At 39.7% G+C, this 21,705-nt stretch overlaps 5 protein-coding genes across 7 annotated transcripts in view; 2 read left to right on the top strand and 3 right to left on the bottom strand.

Moving 5' to 3' along the window:
* Window positions 1–5,766, bottom strand: part of LOC108631343 (putative calcium-binding protein CML22) — a gene marked incomplete at its 5' end in the record, with an annotated part of 44,691 nt that extends 38,925 nt beyond the window's left edge. The window contains one exon of the mRNA XM_026819314.1: window positions 5,497–5,766. Coding sequence (XP_026675115.1) covers window positions 5,497–5,766 — 270 coding nt within the window. The remainder of the gene's footprint in view (window positions 1–5,496) is intronic.
* Window positions 5,767–7,897: 2,131 nt separating this feature from the next.
* On the bottom strand, window positions 7,898–9,573 carry LOC108631652 (uncharacterized). Its single transcript, XM_018035743.2, has 3 exons — window positions 9,402–9,573; window positions 8,956–9,115; window positions 7,898–8,880 (listed from the first exon to the last, which is right to left on the bottom strand). The coding sequence occupies exons 1-3, from the start codon at window positions 9,571–9,573 to the stop codon at window positions 8,478–8,480; spliced, it is 735 nt and encodes a 244-aa protein (XP_017891232.1). The 3' UTR covers window positions 7,898–8,477.
* A 1,517-nt stretch (window positions 9,574–11,090) lies between these two features.
* Window positions 11,091–15,003, top strand: fabp (fatty acid binding protein). Of its 2 annotated transcripts, XM_018035769.2 has the most exons (4): window positions 11,091–11,180; window positions 11,773–11,994; window positions 13,900–14,171; window positions 14,633–15,003. In XM_018035769.2, exons 2-4 carry the CDS (start codon window positions 11,922–11,924, stop codon window positions 14,687–14,689), a joined length of 402 nt encoding a protein of 133 aa, XP_017891258.1. In that variant the 5' UTR covers window positions 11,091–11,180; window positions 11,773–11,921; the 3' UTR covers window positions 14,690–15,003. The 2 variants fall into 2 exon arrangements, with proteins under 2 accessions (XP_017891258.1, XP_026674940.1); XM_026819139.1 differs by lacking the exons at window positions 11,091–11,180; window positions 11,773–11,994 and adding an exon at window positions 13,512–13,718.
* LOC108631647 (cell cycle checkpoint protein RAD1) lies at window positions 15,004–16,456 on the bottom strand. The gene is made up of 5 exons (XM_018035730.2): window positions 16,178–16,456; window positions 15,885–16,109; window positions 15,615–15,803; window positions 15,263–15,538; window positions 15,004–15,179 (listed from the first exon to the last, which is right to left on the bottom strand). Exons 1-5 carry the CDS (start codon window positions 16,268–16,270, stop codon window positions 15,150–15,152), a joined length of 813 nt encoding a protein of 270 aa, XP_017891219.1. The 5' UTR covers window positions 16,271–16,456; the 3' UTR covers window positions 15,004–15,149.
* Window positions 16,457–17,154: 698 nt separating this feature from the next.
* On the top strand, window positions 17,155–20,230 carry LOC108631633 (uncharacterized). Of its 2 annotated transcripts, none has more exons than XM_018035703.2 (5): window positions 17,155–17,540; window positions 17,628–19,645; window positions 19,719–19,811; window positions 19,883–19,970; window positions 20,063–20,230. In XM_018035703.2, the coding sequence occupies exons 1-5, from the start codon at window positions 17,486–17,488 to the stop codon at window positions 20,167–20,169; spliced, it is 2,361 nt and encodes a 786-aa protein (XP_017891192.1). In that variant the 5' UTR covers window positions 17,155–17,485; the 3' UTR covers window positions 20,170–20,230. The 2 variants fall into 2 exon arrangements, with proteins under 2 accessions (XP_017891192.1, XP_017891205.1); XM_018035716.2 differs by lacking the exon at window positions 17,155–17,540 and having other exon boundaries at window positions 18,221–18,367; window positions 18,429–19,645.
* The last annotated feature ends 1,475 nt before the right edge of the window (window positions 20,231–21,705 follow it).

The following is a 21,705-nucleotide window of genomic DNA, read 5'->3' as shown; positions in this document are numbered from 1 at the left end:
TCTTGGCGGTTTCCCACGCTGGCAAAGCGGCAGCGTGCGCGATGAAGTTTCGGCAGGAAGTTATGACAATGAATAGAGTTACCACAGGAAGTTGCAGCGGGATACCTTTTCCGCGAGCGATACCGCAAAGATGAGGCTAATTTAAATACGAATTCGTTTGCCTAATTTATTCGAGAAGTGGTGGAAAGCGACGAGCGGACATTTAAGGCGATCGATGGCATTAACGATAACGCGCTTCGCACTATCAAAATTCACGGTGCTTAACGACGAATTTCAATGATGCGAGCGAAGTTATCGCCGATGGTATCCATCCGCCTTCTCGTCCAAGGATATTAATAACGTCGCGCAAACTAATTACCTGGACAAATGCAGGAGCACGATACAGTCAATTAGGATTCAAGGAGCTCAAACAACGTAACTCAAGGCGAGGTTAATAGACCCTTGCATCCAACGCGTTGTAAAATAATAGAATACGACATGATTTCAACACTATATTGCTTCAGCCAGCAGTCTGAATTAAATTCCACTTGCACGTACATTTCCGATTCAATAATAATTCGAATTGATATACTCGTCGAAATTTTTTGCCCCGCGTTTGCGTCAGGCATGATTAATGTCTTGCGCTTAATTAAAAACTCGCGTGTTTCGTCGTCCGTGAAATAAAATTCGTCAAAAAGAAATTAGTAACCATCGCAAATTATTCGATGACGTACCGAATAGTCTACAAGCTTCTGATATAGGAATGAATTTCGCTCGGCGGCAGAGCGAAAGAATTTCATCTCGTGAAAGATGCTACTTCGGACGGAATGATTCAATTCTGAGGACTAGTGTGTTAAACGTTTTTCGCTCGCAGTTTTGAAATATTCGTCGAGGAAGTTACATGCTTCGAAGAAGTCATGCTCTGTTAGAACACATAATAAAATACAGAACATACCGATACTTGAATCCGAAGTATTCCGCGGATTTTCGACGCGATTTGCAAGATATTTCCGACTTAAATTGAGATCAAATCGAATATCCAAATCCGTCAAACAATCACAACAGAATAGTAATAATCAAGAAGAAAAGAGTCAGTGGTGTTTATACTACATTTTTACAGAGTTTTATCAATTAAAACGGTTCGTCTCCATAAACGTTCAGTTCCTCCCTCGTTTCACGAACCGGAGGGAGAATAAATATGTCGCGAATCATTTCCTACCATCAGCTTGTAGAAGTGGAATTTTTACGACGGTCAACCTATTAAACGTGTTGCTTCCAGTTAGAGCATGCGCTATCATGACGCTTCGGTAGCAAAAAATATAACAAGGAAAATGTTGATCCTCCCTCTCTAAGAATTACAGCCATAACGCGGTTGTCGGCCAAGAAAATTGACGAGGGAAATGTATCGAAAGTTATAAGCACACTAGCATGGTTTTCTCACGCATTCCATCGGGGTCGTTCCTTCCAGGCTTTGAGTAGCTCGTTATAGAACGCGGTACACGAGAAGCGGAAGATGGAATGCGTTTTAGGTATGCGTTTCTTGCTTTACGTCAGATGAAAACGGGCGAGGGGTCAGCTCCGTCGTAAATTTCACATAAAAGGTATTGTTGCCCGCGCAACACTTTTAAAAAAAGAATCCATGCGTCGATAGTTCCCAAAGATGATATTACCGAATTTAACGATTCTCGAAAATAGAATTAACCGCGACGTTAACTATCCGCGTTGTTCCCGCGGAATATTCTTTTTCCTTTTTAATTGATACCGAGAGTAACGTCGAGGCAGGAACAGGTAACGATTTTAACAGGATCATGTGGCGCGATGCAACGAGCCGACTGGAAATTTTCTTCTTTCGCCTCGGGAACGAATCTAGAGAAGACTCCGAACGAATTAAAATAAAGGAACATTCACCTATCTCTTACAAATTACTACGGAAAATGGGATAGCCTAATTAGATTCGACCTTCTACCGGTCGTCCTGGTCCTGGCTTCTCGGAACCAGGTATAAAAAGAACCTGTTAAAGGGTTGTAAAACGTACCGCGAATGAATGAGGGAATGCTCGGACGTTCTATCTAAGGGAAAAATGCGAAACGTGTGTTCGAGGAGTTACGATACGATAACCGAAAGATAAAACTACGGGGCGCACGTGTATGTATTTTCTAAGCATTGCAAATTAGTTTTTCAGTAATACGTTTGCGAGCGAACGGGCTCTTATATATTAAGTAAACACGATGACGGAAAAATTGGTACCGCGCCAGCTACCTACTTTCTTTAATTGCGTTCCCGTATTCATATACTTAGACGTGTATTTAATTTTCTTAAGTTATCGGACCGAATCCTGGCGACGTTAATAACTTGCCTCCATCGACGACTCTTATGTTCAAACACTGAACCTGCAGTAATTATTTGTGCTAACGATTCCGACGGTCCTGGCTCGTTAACATTTTCAAAGAAACCTTGTACACTTTGAGGAGCGACACGAAACGGAATCATAGCCGAAACGTATCCGACTAGTCCGGTTTTTATCAAGGTTTCGGGACAGGATTACTACCGTCGTCGTCGTCCTCCTTTAAGCTGCATTTAACGACGTATAATTAAACGTGCACATGACGCTCGACTCTGCATTCGTAAACCTTAAAGGGCGATTAAAACTAGGGAAAACAGAACCGGCCGGCGAAGTTTGTATCCAAACAGTTGACTTTCCCGATTGCATTAGTCCTGGTTAATTATTACTTAACGGATTGGATAATGAAAAAAGCTGAAAACAGCCCGTTGAACGGTATCTAATTGGGAGGCCCCAATTAAAACGTAATGCTCCTGACCCGAATCGGTGACATCGTAATCCGTAGATCGGTCGACCGATTAATTGACGGAGATTGATTCGAGAGCGTAGCCCACGGAATACTAGTGGAACTTCCAGGGATTTCAACGCCCGGTAAAATCCTGCTGAGATTTTCGATGGACATTTGGAGACAGATGTTTGACAAAAATTGCATTTCATCTGCGTCGCGACAATGAGATTTCCGCGGAACATGCTCCCATGATCAGCCGCAATCGGCCCCATCATGTGTTGCGTAATACGATTTTTAAATGAACGACGTTAACGATGACAATTCGTTCGAAAAGCGAGATTCGGACGGTTCGCTAATGAGACACGGGACAGACAGAGGCTGCGGATTAGATTTTCACTACACCCTCACACGCCCTAAGGAAGCTGTCAAGTCCTGAGTAGATGGTAATCAATCAAGAGTAGGTCAGATAAGTGAAACGATCGTAAGATGTATTTTTTAACCCAATTGTTGCAGTTTCCAATGATGGGAGGGAACGTGCCATGACTTACATGAGAAAACAACATTCGACACGATTTTTGAAATGCATAAATAATATACCAATTAAAGCAGGCAACCGTGAAAGTGACGACTTGACTCGAAATACAAAATTCACTAAAAAATAAGTGTACTATAAAAGTGTACTAAAAAATAAAATGAAACTCAAATTAAAGAATCCAACAATGAAGTGGTCAATAAATAGTCTACCGAAATCTCAGCTCTAATTGTAAGCGATGGAACGTGATACTAATCTCGTCAGAAAAGTTAAGAGGCTGACCCGCACTACTGTGGCTTGGTTAAAGTGGCACACTTGCAGAGGGCGGATGAATGCATGACAAACCATCTACTTCCCGACAAACGAACTATGCCTGGCTGTACAAAAGCGTTTCATTCACAATCGGGTAGGGCAGAAGTTGCCCTGCGGCTCATTCTTTCGCAGTGGTGGTATCTGCCTACTGATCTTGTCATTTGTCTCGTCGCACGAGATGCTCCACGCCCGGAATCTCGAGTTCCCCGTGCTAGGAACACTCGCCGACGATAATGGCACGCCGAGAATGACGGGGAACGCGGGAAACTCCTACGGTTCGTCCTGTTCTGACAAACGACAATGCTGAAACGTTCCAAACTCGATACTCGAGCGAACGGGCCGAAGTGTCATCGAGAGACTGATACTTGTAAAAAGAGTATCCACTACAAATGTCAAGAGATGTGTGTAAATCTATTGGACGATCCAACATTCGACACAAAATTGATTACAATATCTATTGGCCTCTGACAATTGAAATTGAACTCCGTTCGTAATAATCTCTAATATAGACTTGAGTTAATAGTTTGATTAAAGATCATCGTATTGAATTTGCACGCAAATTCGCGATACCGACAGTTTCTACGTAATCGATGTGATAGGGGAAACTATACAATGCTCTACAACCCCTTTGATCATTCCAATCTCAATAGTTGTTACATACCAGCGGTAAATTCCATAGAATTTGTTGAGCCACAGAAATGCCACATTTACTTGAAACCGATAATAATTGCACAGTAGGATTCGGTATCAGAAAGGTGGTGGGCCGAGCAACAAGTTAAAACGAGGGAAATGGAGTGTGCTCGGGCTGCTTTATCTGGCAAGCAACCGGCACGTCGCTTCGCAATTTGGAGCATAGCAAGGAATGCACGTTTAAGGACTCTCACGGATATGAGCATCATCGATTTGCATTACCATATTAAACGGATGGTTCCACTCTGTTGTGGGACACATACCTGAAATTACGTATCTGGCAGTGCATCAAATTCCCCGCCTCTCCAATCACTGCTTTACTTTCAACGAAATCTTGAAGTCAGATTGAAGTGAAATTTCTTTTACCTGATACCGTGCAAAGACTGTATTTGCGAGAGGTGTAACGAATCGTTTGCTAAACCCTGATGCTGCAATTCTTTGATGCAAAAAATCATCACAAGGAGCTTAAGCGGAGGTCTGAAGAGATATACGTTAAACGAAGTAAAAGAAAGTTGCATTGGTGGATCGCTTGATGACAGAAAAGGATATAGTAACGTGCAAACAAGCGTAAAGTTAGATAATTGTGCGCAATTAAAGGCGCCACCGTGGCGTATTCACAGATTGAAAAAGCCAATGGAAAGTCTCCACGAGTTGTTGCAGTGCCACGAAATTCTCACTTCATCGTTCACGAATCTACGAAATTTTTACAGACAAAACGAGTGCACTATAAAAAAAATTCCTTCTTCATTGCTAACATTTCTAACGTGCCCTCGTTAATCGAATGTCTTCGGAGTTATTTCTCCTTCCGCAGAAAATGCATTTCTGCAACGCGCATTTCTCCGCGCTGCGAAATGTAACAAAGAATTCAGAGGATTTCTGCTGCCAAAAGTTTTAACTCTCTTTCCTGTCCTATATAGGCTAATATCATATTCTTCTACCGAACGGAACTAGCCGTGTAATTTCAATTCCATAAATTCAATTAATACACTTTTATCTCAAACTGTTATTTCAGGAAGAGAAAAACGATTTTATATGAAACAAATATTACTGTCTTTCCTTCCGACTGATTAAAGTTAGACGTCTTCAGAAGAGTTAAGACAGTAACCAAGAAAGGGAAACTATGCCAATGGTGACGAAGGTCAAAGACAGAATGAGAATAGTTGGAACACGAAACTGAGGCGAAAGAACACTTACCATTAGTAACTTGACTTTGTTAACCAAAGGGGATGTCGTAAGGAACTTGTTGACGGCCGTCAATATTTTCCCTTCCAACGTGACAGCGTTTCCGGCGTCTCGTTCTTGCGAACATCCGGGCCTGATGTCCGCTTTCCCGGGGCTGGGCAACAACCCCCGGCAGTCTCGCGCGAAATCCCTCTTCTTCAGTCTCCTCGCGGGCCCTCGTGGCTCCTCTTCCTTTACAACTGTCGCTTCTTCAACAATCACGCTTTGCGTCCCTTTCTTCGATCAGCATCAAACGCAACTACCTCAATTTTATGTCGTTAATCCTTTTAAAATATTCGTTTTATCGCGGAACACCTGACCGCTTATCCTTTTCGAGTCACAGTTTCTTAGTCGAATTTGAAAAACGACTTCGAAGGAAACAAAGGTTTTTCTCTTGACACTGTTGTGACAAAAGTAGACCTCGACACTTTAGGTTCAGCGAAAAATAGCCGAAACTCTACAATTTACTACTACCATTAAAACCTGGTATCAGGGGGTACCAACTTTTTATGCTACTATTCTCGATGAAAAGTATCGCGTTTATTTTTTACAGTTCCCTAAATCAGATGGGTTCGCTTCGAGTGTCGCTATATTTCGTAAGTCCGTCTAAGGATTGGTTAATATTGAAGGGTTCTTAGGGTCCCGGCGGTGCCGCGTTCTCGACATGAACTGAAGTCCGGAGTCCGGAGCGGGCCGATGGATGCTGCGAGTCGCTCCAGAGGCAGAAGAACGCGCGCGCGAGAGAAAGCCGCGCGTGTCGAAGGGTGGAAAGAGACAAGTCGCGACGAGGAGGGGAACGGTGACTGTGCGAGGGTGAGAGAAACGGCCAGGAGGGAAGGGGTTGATACGTGAGGGGGATTGAGAGGGGGGCTGGCCCTATTCAGGGAGGGAGTGAATGGATGGGAATGGTAGGTTCGCTGAGGGTAGAGTTTCAACAAACGCCACTAGTTGCTGGTAACCCTTGAATGTTTACGCGGCCGACGTTCTAGCCCAGTTGACGATCTCCCTCGTCGATCCCGCTATGCATTTTTTACCATCCAGAATCTGAATCAAGATTTACCGTTTCTTTTGCACACCTCGAACGCCAATCTAGGATATCGAGCTTGAATAATTCATCGGCAAAGTCGAAATGATGATATTCATGTAATTTATTGTCCAGTCACATCCTACACAGGCGAATTCGTTGTTACGGAAAATAGTGAGACGCTGTATTCGAGGATGGTCCTTTTGTTTCGATCTCTTTGAGTAAAAATTGAAGGAAAAAATAGAGAGGAGACAATGGTGTGTCAAAAATATTTCCATTGTCCGGATGCTCGGTCGTAAATGTTCGATAACAAAAGAAATGTCACGAGCGTCGAAATTTTCACCAACTTCGTCCTGTTTTTTTTATCGAAATCGTATAGAGAGCCAATAATAATTAGTGGCTTGTAATTTAAATTGTAAAAACCGAACGAAACATTTTTCAACAAATTTTCAATTCTATTCTATGATCTCAGTAATTATGGTAATTAGATCATTTTACATTGTAACATAAAAGAACGCATCCAGCATAAAGATAGATAAAAGCATAAGAGAATAGATAATGAAGTTCAATTAGCGGCCTGTGAACATAGACCGGCAATTTGGCTGGTATCCAAGGGGATGCAAATTCGGTCTTCATTCAGTGATATCGCGGTCATTTAGTTGTATTGTAACAAAGAAGAAAAGAAAGTAGCTCAAGTTGAGTTCGTCTTAAGTCACTTGCTTCGACTCGTTCTTATGTAGGGGGAAAATACGTATTCTCTTCGAGCTGACGATTACAAGCAACCGACCACGTTAATGTAGGCCTCTTAACTTTTGATGAGATTTTATGTAGGCCCAAGTGCTACCTCGAAATCTCCGCACCATATTAAAACGTAAATTATGTTAGGGCCGTTTGCGTCATCATTGAGTTTCTCGAGGAATAATGGATACTTCGATCTCACTATCCCCTTTGCATCAAGCTTATAAAGAATCAACAGAAGAACTATTTGCACTATTTAAATGATATAATCAGAATATTGATCACAATTTGGTGATTATTCTATTTTAATTAAGGAGAAATATAATATAAAATAAGAATACAAAGAATTTAGAAGAGTTATTCAAATATTATTACAAGTACAGTGTTTAAAATTAAGTAATTTAGTAGAAGAATTTTGATCGTTTGATAAATTGTGAATTGCTAAATGATGTGCACATTGCACGTATCTATTTAGCACGAGAGGTGGAAAGTTCAAAATGGTATCAGTGCTGCCACCTGCTCAGATTTTCTTAAACATAAACAAATATATCGACGAGAAGTAACGTCACGTGTTATCAACTATTTGCATAAATTACAATATTCCCGTTCATGTTTGTTGAATATTGATGTCATGCCACTAACATTTATTTGCAGTTAGGAAAATACATTGTACGTTATTATTCTATACAAAAGAGTCAACCGTATATTTATCATTTTCTCTACAGCAGCGTTATTATAAATTATAGATCCTATTTCTGTTTTTGCATTTGTCAAAAGTAGTTTTCCTCGCGTAATATCACAGGTATAGGTACTCAAAGTGCGATTGATAGAACCATGGTTCTTTCGTGAAGGCTTTTCAAACATTATCGTGGTTTCCTTATATATACATACGTACTATTACGTACATATAGTATATGTGTACACATATTTACGACGCGATTGGCAATCTTATCAGTAATTTATCAGAATAAACACGAACGTCCGAGTGCACTGTATATGTGTAAACTTTCTTACGATATTCAGTAATTTTAAAACGCGGATCAATAAAAATACGTACCATCTTTTCCTCTACGTCGTTCCCTACGCGAACGAAAACAAAGAAATCGATTTTTCGTGTTTACGAGCTTACTATTCGCGTGTCGTTCCGTCGCCGTTCATTTAAACAAGTTTATCGATCGGCGAAATATTGAAATCATTGTTTATTGTCCGGTGGGCGGAGCGCCATTGCCAGAATCTGTTGCATTTGTATCCGAACATCGAGCTTCTTCTCTTCGGGTACCTGCCGGATGGTCGGCAGTAGCGAGAGAAGAAACATCTTGTCGTAGTCCTCTTCATCGTATGCGACGCGCTGGCTGCTGTGCGACGACAGGATGTCGTGGATCTCGTTATCGAAAGGCGCGAACGATGTCTCGCAAAGCTGCTTCGGATAACGGGGATACATTTTGTAGGACGCACCCGGTTGGAGGTATTCTCTACCAGTCGCGATTGAGGGTGCCGCGTGGGTCAACGGCACATCGTATTCCTCGATCACCGGATTGTCGACCTCACCCTCGCTCTCCTCGGATTTGCAATTATTCAACGTGCTGCCGGCGCTTCTGCAACGATCACAGAACGCGTCAGCTGGCGAAATTTCAAATGCGCGGATGCACGCGCACACGGCGGATACCAACCGTTTATTCTCCACCGTCGGCATTAGGAACAACAGCTGATCGAAGTACATATATTTTTTTCGCTTACGACCAGCTGGCCCTAATTTCTGCGACTTCTGGAGCTTCAGTTCTTTCATGAAATAGTCCCGGATATTCCTCCACTTCCCGCGCAAATTTTTCTCTGCAATTTATCAGATCATGGACGGGCATCAATATCGATTCGCCGATTAATTGGGATTCCGGAAAGAATTATTTTTTCGATCGATCAGAGAAACAGGAGGGGCGCGAGCTGTCCTAGTATGAATTTTTACTCAAGATTATATAAGCGACCAACTTGAGCGGGGACGAAAAAACGATTCGGATTAATTTTAAACGACTGCGGGTACACGGTCACGGCGGCATGTGCCAGTGTCGAGCGAGTCCGAGTAGAGGAATCCGGATCGATCGATCGCAAGAGGCTGGTATACCTTCCACGTTTCTCTCCTCGTCCGTCAAGCGCGCCCAATTCGGTACCATCACCTGGCAGACCTCGTCCCACGCGGTCATCTTGGCGTTACGGTCGTTGTACTCGCTACGATTCACATCGTAAATCGCCGGCCTCTTCTCAATTTCTTCTATAAACTTTTCCGTATCGAACATGTCGGATATCGCGCGCGAAGATCAGAACCACCCCCGAGATCTTTTTCCCCCCACTCGTTCCCGTGCTCTCTTCGCTCTCGTTCTAAGGAAATTCCCGTGGGGAAAAAGAAGGAGAGCCACGCGTCGGAGGGAAAGAGAAATCGACCGTCGGATACCGATTACGAAAAAGAGGCTTACACGACGCGACTAAGAGACTATACGATCGCGTTTCAACGAGCGTACGAGAAAGATACGGGTGTATCGATTCGGATTAAGCCAACCGTGTGCATACGATCGCGCGAGCTGCCCGACATTCGCGGTCAATGAATGTAGGATTCATATCGCGCGAGCGATTCCCGTGGTCGGTCGAGACCGAAAATCGTGGTGGCGTGAGCGTTAAGAATCGCGAAAGAATTTTTGGACGGAACGCGTTACGATCGCCGCAAGCGTTTGTCGGCGGCCTATTCTGTGCTAACGCCGTCGCCGGCAGCTTGCGCGTCACTGCGGAGAAACCGTTGCACAGGCTACAAGCTTGGTCTGGCATCATGGCGCCTAGCCTGGCGTGCGGTTGCGGTTGCGGAGCGGAATCTATGCCGCTGCTATGCCGCAGCGTTGCCAAATCTACCCGGCGGTCAGCCGAGCCTCAAAAGACGACGACGCGACACGACGCGACGCGGCGGAACCCGCGAGAACGCCGCCGTGCGCGCCGCGTCGCTCCACGCTGCACAGAGCGCGATCGCCACCTTTCCTCTCGACACGAGAATGTGTGCGCACCGCCGTCCTCGTTGGCCGGTCGTGTTGCTGCCGTCGCATTTTCAATGCGGTTGTGATACTCGCACGCATCGACCGTACCGGATTTATAACGACGCCGGTCGAGAGAAACCGGCGCGATCGCTCGGGACCGGTTGTACAAAAAAGATTTATCGCGATGCCCGTACGCGAATAAACGCGTTTATATATAGATTGAATCAGAAAATCGTCGGTATTCGACGCCTGAATTACGCAATGCACGGATGAAAAATGAATCTCTTAAAGCAGAGTTACTTATTGAAAATAAATGTAGATGTAGATTTCTAAGCGCTTCTATATAATGCAGGAAGCATCGGTGGTTTCCTTCCTAGTCGTTATGCGGAATTCGTCCAGGATCCGCTGATCGAACATTCTATGCAGGCATCGCCTATAAGCGTTAGTTGCTAGTTAGGCTGCCATACGATCGTAGACACTATTGCTAATTGTAAGAGCAAATGGAAGCGGACGCGCCGCGGCCACGTCGACGCGTTTCTACCGCTCCGTTATCGACCATGTCAACTCGTTTGACGAACCTACCGAAATAGATGTAGAATGGCCACAGAGTGAGATGTCATAGTTTCTTATCTTTCGACTTGCCATTTAGTTACGTGTGCCGTTTCCTGTAATATTTTAGATAACAAGGGCCGATCGAAATTGCCTTGTAACCACTTGCAACTGTACAAAACGATAATATGAAATATAGATAAGAATGTATGTGTGTTGGAATTAATGATATGCTTCATAGTTAATTGCATTCGTACTGTAAAACGCCGCATTTAGTTGATGTCTGGCGCGCAGTCGCTCATCGCCCAATAAACCGAATACTTCGATATCATCAGGTAAAGATTTGCGCATGATCACGAACGAAATATTGTAATACTGTTAAATAATTGACTATTATCATGGGTGTAGTAACATCTTCGAGCATTCAAACAATTAGATAGCGATCATAAATCAAAGTATTCTACGTGTAAACCGCCGCTGAAAGTTGTTCTGTCATACCGTTGAATTGTGATGTAAGTCTCCCGTGTATTTTTCACAATTAGTATAATGATGGTATAATTGGTACGAAGTTCGATTAGTTTCTTGCAAATTGAATCGTGTAAGTTACAAAGTACGAGAACAGGGAAAAGATCGGTTCTCTGCGTGGCAGCTGCGAGTATTCCGGGCGGGGACCGCCCAGACGCGCGAGCGAAACGGAGACGGAAGAATTTCAAATAGAAGACGAAAAGAGCAAGAGGGAAGTCGGTACGCGAAGGTTGGCGGAAGCGAGATCGATCGAGGGGAGGGTGGAAACAGGGCTCAATGAAAGGAGCGAGAGAGGCTGAATCGTGGACAAAACGGGGGAGTGAGAGGGCAAAGAACGAGAGAGGAGTGCTGTGAATTCCGACAAAGCTGTGTGTACCTTTAACGCTCTTCGTCCTCTCGCAGACTACTCAGTCGAGAACCGGCGACAAGACAGTGAACGTCGGGTCCATTGCTCGCGTTTCAACGATTCTACGCAGAAATCATCCACTTTGGGTCTACGTGGTAACTTCGGGTCACGTGCTTCCAGGCCAGACGAATTCGATCGATCCGTCATGCAGGAATTCCTTGGAAAGAAATATAAGCTGTCCAGCAGCGAGAATTTCGACGACTTCATGAAAGCGCTCGGTACGTACAATCATGATGCAAACTCATGGATCATCGGATATTTAAAACGAAAGGAGAGAATCTTACGCGTCATCATTTATCTCACGTAAACCGTGTACGGTGCAGCGCAGTGAGTCACATTCCGCAAAATTTTTCATGCATTTTCACCCGTGAGATTGTGTTACCCGGTGTTATCGTCGTCGCTGATTGACGTGACGAATTCGACGTAAATACCGCAATCGTCATGTAATATAAAAATCTGTTGCACAGAACTTAATCATGCGTCAACATTCACGACTTGATAACACAGACACTCCCGTCTGTCCGAGTGAATATTACAAGTCTGGTAGTCGGCATAATTAAATGTTCTCCTTAACATACAATATCGGATTCCCTCGAGAGTCGTATGCAAATAAAGTAGATACATGAAGTAATCGACAGATTAGAGAAATTAGAGAAACGTGGGACACGAGTAACATCGTAACATCATTAAACGAATTGAGCTTCAATAGGAATTATGAGATTATTACAATACGGCGAAATGAATCTCGGGTACGCGGTGTGCATGATTTTACGTTGGGAAGTACACATATAGCCGGTACTGTCACAAGGAAATTTAATCTGACCACAAACGAACGATCTCATTTATAATATTAGGGCCGACAGTGTATTGTAATGATAAATAAGATAATCAATTTTAATATATTGAACTATGCTCCCGCGGCTGTACAACGACCTGACCTCAGGCTTAATTCCCGCCATGTGCCACAGACGGAGACCGATTGTACTCCAATTTAGCACTTGAATTAATTTACCGGCAAGATTAATAAATCGCAATTGTCAGTCGAATCGTACTAACGTATGCTACTTACGAAATTGACTTAATAAAAATACATTGACCGCGTTACCCTATAAGACAAACTTAACACGTCCCGCGCTAAATATACGAAGTTACAAAGGAAAAATGATTATGTAGCATTGTAAATTTCCAACGATTCGACGAATGCATCCACGATATTTTCACGGTTGCAACCGGTTGTTTAATACAGTTACCGGAAATTAAATGAAAGCACAAGTTCAGCCTGATCAGCGTCGCCCACGCGTTAAAGTGGCGGCTAATACAAGCAGGGAGGAGTACACGAGTTAACGTGTATTGAACCGTGTTACGTTGGAAATATTGTAAAGCATTGAATGTGTGTTGAATCTTTATTTCTTTTCAGTATTGACGATTAAATTAATCATCCTTGTAATGATTACGTAGTATACTGGTTGTGTTACTATCGGACATTCAAATTCCTATTAAATTGTATTTGCGACGTGCGCAAAATAATACTGAAAACAAATACATGTCATGGAAATCGTATCCGATGAAACGCGATACCAGCAAACAAGATTAAGTACCCACGGCTTACGGTAACGTCAAAAGTCTTTTTAAAGATATCAGACTGGACGTTGCTTCGTAAATATGTATTATATCGTGAATCCGCGAATATTACTGGACAATTGAAACTTCAAACTTTGCACCGTATTTGTTTCTTTGAAATTCAGTTTCTTTTGTATAATTCATAAGTACAGTCCATTCGCAATATAACGTGAGGTAACGCATTGCTGGTGTTCAGACTTCGTTTTACTTTTATCGATTACGCGTCGCGTTCCAATTCTGTACAAAATGTTATCGGCCTTTCTGGGAAAACGTTACAAACTCCAAAAGAGTGAACATTTTGAGGAGTTCTTAAAAGCCGTGGGTAAGAAACCCGTTTCGTTTAAACGATTGATACTTTTTCTGACGAGAATTTTAAATCGAAAAACATGTGATCGAATCTGAGTGCTGTAGATGTTTGTAAAGCTGAGTGGGTTTAAGCCTTAAACTTTAAGGTATTCTTCGAAATCTGAATGTCCCCTAACTTGCGGTGTTCTTTCTTTTAGGCGTAGGTATGCTGACGCGCAAAATGGGTAGCAGCGTGAGCCCTGTTGTTGAATTAACAGAGAACAATGGACTTTATACCCTAAAAACGACTAGTACGTTCAAGAGTTCCGAAATAAAATTCAAGCTCGGCGAAGAATTCGACGAAGAGACTCCGGATGGAAGAAAAGTGAAGAGCGTTTGTACATTAGATGGGAATAAACTTATTCAAAAGCAAAAAGGGGACAAGGAGACGACCATCGAGAGAGAGTTCACGCCATCGGAAATGAAGGCGGTACGTATGGTTTAGAAAAAAGTATTATAAACGAATTAGAAGAAATCCGAACGAAAAGCGAATTGTCTGTTTTTATCGTACAAGAGCTTTATCGGAAACCTTTGTATCTTAACCGTGGTTATCGACGTAACTCGATTACAGAACTTAACCGTAATAAAAAATAAACCGATGAATTATATAATCTGGATCATTAAGGAATTAGGAACGCAATAGTGTTCCAATTAAATTACATTTTGTACAATGAAAGTTCCGTGTGTAGCGCAAACGAAGAGGGCGAACGCCTGATGACACTAATGATGTCTTTTGTCACTGATCGCTATCAATTACCGCGGTATGCTTCGTATACGTGACTCGAACAATTTTGTGAAGAATTGATGGAAATAAAAATTTCCTTGAAACGAAGACTAACAACAAGAGCATTATTTGTTTCTATAGAAAATAAATATTTTTTTATGTTACAGATCATGAAAGTGGATGATATTGTTTGTACAAGATTGTACAAAGCTCAGGATGAATAATAACATTCGTCTTATAATTCCATGCTTAAGGAAATAATGTTTCTGTTTATCGCAACGTTATGGATACTGTCGCAAGTTGATGCCTCTAATTAAAGGGCGATACATTTTCGGTAAATGTAAGGAAAAAACACCGTAAACACTTATTATACGCACAATAATACGTACAAACGTATGCTGATATTATTTTTGAGTAAAAGTATATTTTGCAATACAGTACGGTTTATGAATGTAATATTCATAATACTATGATGACTTATTATGTAGAGCTTTGAAAGTGTTAAAAGTTTATGTATAAATAAATAATTTTCCACATGTTTGTATGAAAACTTTTTTTTTATATAAATATAATAAAAAGAATAATACAATGAACGAGAAGCTTTAATTACAACCATACGAAGTAAGGAAACTTAAGTTTCGATGCTATCTTACTTATACTCCTAGAAACTCATTATTTGTAAAATTATTCATCGGGATCTATTACTGGAGATATCTGTGAAAATTATTTTATACATTTATACACAGCTCCTGTTTTGTGTTACACGTAATTCAATACTAAAAATTAATCCTACTTACATAATATTCTATATAACATGTATGACCTCCGTCAACTCTGACCATGTACTGAAAATGCAACAATCCGCATACATCAGTTCTTAAGGAAACTTTGTTCGCGCATGATAATGCCTTCATAGCTGGTTTAATATGTGAAACTTTATAAGTTGTCGTAGCTGTTGAGGTGCATTGGAAGCTATCAATTAGTTCACTATCGTGTGGCAATTCGATATGACAAATTCCACCTATACCAGCTGTGGTGAGACGAAAGAAAGGTGCGGAAGGTGACAGAAGCAGCTATAACGTTATTGAAATACAATATTGTAGACCTAAGCTCTGGTAAAACTGTCAAGTATTATATTAGATTGCCCACCTCAATGGTATCAGTACATAGATCAAGCTCAGACAATACATCTTTCAACAATTCAGTTTGTAATACCACCTGGTTCAAGACATCATCAACTTGAAAGACTAATAACTCGTCAGGGTCCTGAGTTTTTAATGAACAATCTGTTATAACACCATCTTCCTCAATAAGAACTGATACAGGATGTCCTTTATCCTATTTAAAATGTACTATTTATTGTATCTGCATCTACTCATCGATTTTGTGACATCTAGTTATAAGCTACATTTATTTTACTTTATAAAAGAGTTGTAAAGCCACAGAACTGCCATGAGAATTGATACTAGACCAAAACATACAAAGGCATTCAACTAGTACGTTTAAATTGATCCTGAACATTACATCTTCTTTTAACTTATACACTTCAAATACATCGACTGAAATGTAAGCACTGCCTTGTATGCATTTAGAATCCTCTACTGTTATTTTTAATCCACTCTCGCTCCCGAAACAAGTAGCACTCTAAAGAGAATACAAAGTTACTGAGTGAAATTCTTTGTCTCTTCATTTTAAATACTCAAATACTGTACCTCCTTAAAATTGATAGCTTTCAATAACTGAACTATGGTCCTAAGATTCCCTAACTTCGCAACTAAATTATATGTTTCTAATTCCTGGTACATGTTTATACGATGTTTGGTACGACAACAGACTTTGAAATCTTTTCTCTGTTATATATTGATAAGACACTTTATCTTTTGTAACAGTAGTCAGCCAAGCTGCTAAAACATGCTTACAAGTGAACAAAGATCTGTCTTGTAGCACGTGGGACCTACAAGAAAGATTTAATAAAAATCTCTAATATTAAAAGTGAAATTTCAACGAAAACATATGTACCTAAAAGAAGCACAAGTACAATAATTTACTTCAGGAAAAAGAACATATATTGTTCCCGAAAGGCCCTTAACTTGTATTAAGTGCCTGGCATTATTTCTGTTATTGTGAGATGCAACACCAGCAGTTTCAGATGGAAAAATATGAATGATACGTTCTTGTTCATATAATTCTAACGCCCTTTCAAATACACACCCAAAAATAGTGTATAAATTTTGCAGAACACGTTCGGAAACTAGAATTAATAGCATACCTATAGATTATCATTGACATGATTGCAAAACGTGATATACATACGCTGCTGTTCTTTCTCAAAACTATTAGCCGTTTCTTTTAGCACTTTATTCACTAATTTCACATATTCAATATCATAAATATTAGGCACAGCAGTATTCGTTGCCAAATCTTCATTTACATTCATGAAGACTATTATTTAGATATAATAATAAAAAAGAATTTGTCAACAATGTATGTTCAACGTCAAGAGATGCTATGAAATAAGCACTCATTCATTTTTACTGTTGCCTGTGTTTAATTCTTATAATTTGACAAAAAGTTTTGTTTGTTAATTTCAATCCTTTACCATGTACCACGTGCGTGCCTAATAATTAATATTAATCTATATGCATACAAACATATCGAAGTCACTGTATAAAATAAGACTAACTATACACAATTGCTACATTTAAGAGCCTATTTACGATTACGTATAAGTATACTGGACCTTCTGATGCCGATTCGTATTAACCTAATTAATTCACAAACAAACAATAAATAAACGATCAACTTTGTTTATTTCCAGCAGTAGTGCCAACATAACTGATAAATTAATTTCTACTATCTGTTTTGGTATTACTGATTATTTAAAATTGACAGAATTCCGTAACGTACATCGAACGTCTCTACAAGAGACGCTGTGTATACTGTGTTGTGTGAACTACCGTTTGGAAGCAAATAAATATACAATTATTTACTGTAATTAAAATTTTAATACAGATAAAAAAATGAACCAACATCGTAGACGAGCTGCGAATTTCACAGATTCGTTAATAAGTATTCGTAAGTACAGAACAAGTGATAAAATTTTAACTAAAAAAAAGTACATTGAAATGTCTCTAACTGGCAATAAAATGACTTCTCTTTTAGAACACCCTGAGATTGATTCTACTACACAATGCTCAATGTCAGAGGATAGCCTTAATGTACTTATGTCTCCAGTTGGGAGCCAATCCGCACCAGATTTAAATAAACGTATTAATGTAATTGAGACTGAGCAGTTACATACTAAGAGAGGTGTTATATATAATCCTCAATTTGATAGAACAAATATTGATGTATGTAACACATTACCAAGTGCATCTAGAAGAGGAAGTTCTAACGTAACAAATGGAAGCCCAAAAAGGGATGCTAATTATAATGTAAATCATAAATCCACCAGAATCTCGCAAAGTGCTAAACCTAAAATAACATCACTGTGGCAGCTTGTTTCTCTATTAAAATGTTCAAATAAGGAGAACTCTATCTGTGATAAGAACTGTGAAAATGATTTTGATGACCAGGAAGCAAAAAGATTTGAATCAATCCTTTGTTCACTAGATAGTCAATTATTTGAGATGAAGGAAGATGCTCAGTCATCACAAATATTGAAACGTCTATCTGACAAATATATGCATTCGCCAGAAAAGTTTACAGAGAAACTGCTAACTGTTATAGAGGAGTCTGTGATTCATGATGATGAAAGTACAGTTAATGGCTCGGCAATAGATCTAAGTAGATTAACAACAGAGTTTAGAAAGATGTGTAAATTTATAGAGGATGAGACTCCTCCAAAATGGCCCTTATCTCCCTTGTCTATGTCTTCGTACACACCAATTTCTGTTACCCCTGTATGTACTAAAACCAACAATACTGGAGTTCATAAAAATGAGAATGTGTGTTTCCCCACAGGTGCATCCGTAACTAGTACACCTCTTTCTCATACAAGTTCCCTTAAAAAGAGACTTCTTGATAAAATAGCAGGAAACAGCTATAATGGAAGTGTGGATAACGTTTCTAGCAATGCTACGTTTGAAACTCTAGAGGCCTTATGTAATAAACTATACCCGAATAAATTACGTAAAAGTTTGTCGGAGCCTTCCTTATTAGATATGAGTCAAATTCGTAATACCTGTGAGCAGCAACTGGCATCATTGAATAATTCTTCCGTAAGTCACAAAGAAAATATGCAAGATGTGTCAAGTCAATCTTCCGATAAATTAGAATTTAACTGCACAAAATTAAACGAGATGAACGATAAATCGGCAAGCACTTCGTATGACAACACGTCGTGTTCTGTGAAAACTTACAGAAAAGTAGATAATAACACAAACCGCTATACAATGGTAGATCCAGATGAATTGGAAAAGACACTATATCAAGACATAGTAGAAAAGAGAAAGAGATGCCTTGATACAGCAAGACTCATTGCAGAAATTAATGTCGATTCAGAAGCGATAGAGGCACAAAGATCGTCGCCTATGTCATTTGCCGAAAAGAACCCGTTGAATAACGAGGAAAGTAAATTTTTACAAACTTTGATGTCTTGCAAAAATTATCGAATGTACTTGGAAGAACGAAAACCTTTCTTCAAATTGCTTCGTAATTCGAATCCTAGCACACCCGAAAACAGTATTAAAAAAGCTGAAAGATGCGAAGATGTCAAAGATTTAAAGAATAAGACTCCCGGCATCGAAGAAAACGATAAACAAAGTCGAGGAGTGGAAGCGAAAAATGAATTTAAAAAGCCGAAATATTTTCGTACACCAGGAAAGACTCCGCCGAGTAAAGAATTTAGACAAAAGAAAAAATACTTTCATAGTCCTGTAAAAGAGAACATACCGGAAGAACACATTTTGAAAAGCCCACATGCGAAAGGATTGTACAGATTGAATTATACGACTGTATTATCTCCAGTGGCCATGTACATACGAGGTACAGATACGCGACTTATACAAAATGTACGTCCTAAAGCAAATTATGATTCCCTTGCACCTCAGAGAAATATTAAAGCATCGCCAAGTGGAAGCTTAAAGTTGAATACTCCAAGGAGAGGCATAGACAGATCTCAGCAGGAAACGTTGCCTAAATTTAATTTATCTCCCAAAATTGCTTCATGCAACAAACAAGTAAATATAAATATATTTGCACATACAAACCAACATAGAACATTTTTAAGGTGATTGTTCAATTTTTTTTAAGGTACTTGCAGAGAAAAACTTAGAATACGAGAGTCCATCTGATCACTTCATGCTTCCTAAAGTTTCATATAAACGTCCCTTGTACGTTAGAACGGTAAGCATTTCTCTCTCGATATAATTTTTTATAATCTATTTTCATGAAACTTTCATAAATCATGGTTTTAGATAAAAGAAAGTACCACACCTAAGCAAGGGCACCGCGTTAAAAAACTACTTGAGAATGTTGAAAGTAAAGTTGTTATCCGTCATGAAGGTACGATTGTCTCTAATCATATGAAAATATCATTTACATAATCTAATTCTACGTTTTACCTATACGAATGTATCGGTTAATAAAAATTTTAGGCCGGATAAATTCAGCGCAAAAAGGGAAAAGTACGGCAACTGAAATTAATTACGCGTCAGAAGATGAATCTATACACATCGAGACGAGAGCTAATAGAAATTTTTAATCAAGAAACAATTATATTTGCGATGTTAATATTTCATATTTTAATTACAGTTAATTCAAAGGAATACGAAATATTTTACAAAAATGAAAATTTAATTCATTCTGGCATTATGTACATAATTCAAAAAAAGAAGTTTTAAAGATATCATTTCATATACTCTGATGTTAGCATGTACGCGTAAAAGTACTTTCTAGTATAAGTGTTAGGAAAAAGATTACAGAAGGAGGTAACTATTCGTTAGACGTATTATAACAATGAGCGGTTGGACAATTCTTGCACACGAATTCTAGAAGCGAACTGCGCTTATTCATTTCTGGAATTACACGCTCTTATCTCGCATAGTTGTGTAACAAATATTTCTCATTGGGTCCGTGCTGCACTAAACAGGGACGTAACTTGTATGCTTCTCCCGTCCACAATTCTAAATTCTAATATTTAAAATTATTTAAGTACATGTACGAAAGTAACTGATTTAGAACAATAAAACTCTTGTTGCATCATTTTGCCAGAATAACGTTTGATAACGTTTATGCGTATTTTTTAATTCTATTTGTATCGCATTGATTAATTGTAAAATTCGAATTCATAGTAGTTTGCAGTAAAGCATTAATTACATTATTTTAACAGATATGTCGCATAATTTCATAGAGATTATTAATTTGCACACGAGAAATGCAAGCACTTTCAAAACTTAAAAATATATTGCTAGTGTTATATGCTTGTATATAGTAATTCAAGAATGTAGGAAGCAGAAAGGTGTATTTTGAGTTTCTGAACATGGGTAAATATAGAACGCGATCTAAAAATATGTTCGAAACTAAAAAAATTTGCAGTTTATCGAACAGAACTCACTTGAATTAGTACGCTCCTGATTTGCGCATGGCACGCTTAATGCTCGTTGCACACGCTGTTAGGTACAGAGCGGAGGTGGTAGGGATTGATCGATAAATTCGAACGACCAGGACGGAGCTAACAAGTGATCTCTCAGTCTTCACAGAATTCGAAGCTTTGACTACAAACGGAACGAAAATGCCGGGACCAGCTTGCGACAAATGCTCAGGTATGTATTATTTTCTGATACTATTAAGCCTTGTTTTTATATGCAATATCATGCAATTTGGTTGTAATGATTTAAGTGCATGCAATGCGCATTAAATGACTGCGAAAGCTGGTGTAATCCTATTTACATTTGTGCAACATTAAAGAAAATCTTGACAATTAAATATTAGCATTTCACACAAATACGTGCGAGACACAGTAATTCGTAATTTTTGAAAAGATTGCAATTTTTGTAACACGCCGGTAATCTGCGATTGACGTTACTACATGTTAGTACCTACGTCTACGCAGGAAGTAACAAAACAATTTATTCATCAGAGGCAATTACGGGTAACGGGCAATTGATAAGCTTAAGCAGTCTGTCTGTAGTGTACAACCCGAATCTCATTCTCAATAAATCTGTTCGCTACTTTCACAGCTGCTTGTGTTTTATTATAGTATTTTTAATGTTTTATTTTATTGCAGACAAATGCCAAC

The sequence above is a fragment of the Ceratina calcarata genome, unplaced genomic scaffold, assembly GCF_001652005.2.
Source record: "Ceratina calcarata isolate Rehan_Ccalc_2016 unplaced genomic scaffold, ASM165200v1 scaffold147.2, whole genome shotgun sequence".
Taxonomy (NCBI): domain Eukaryota; kingdom Metazoa; phylum Arthropoda; class Insecta; order Hymenoptera; family Apidae; genus Ceratina; species Ceratina calcarata.
The sequence above is the reverse complement of the archived record's forward strand: the minus strand, read 5'-3'. Positions and strand labels throughout refer to the sequence as shown.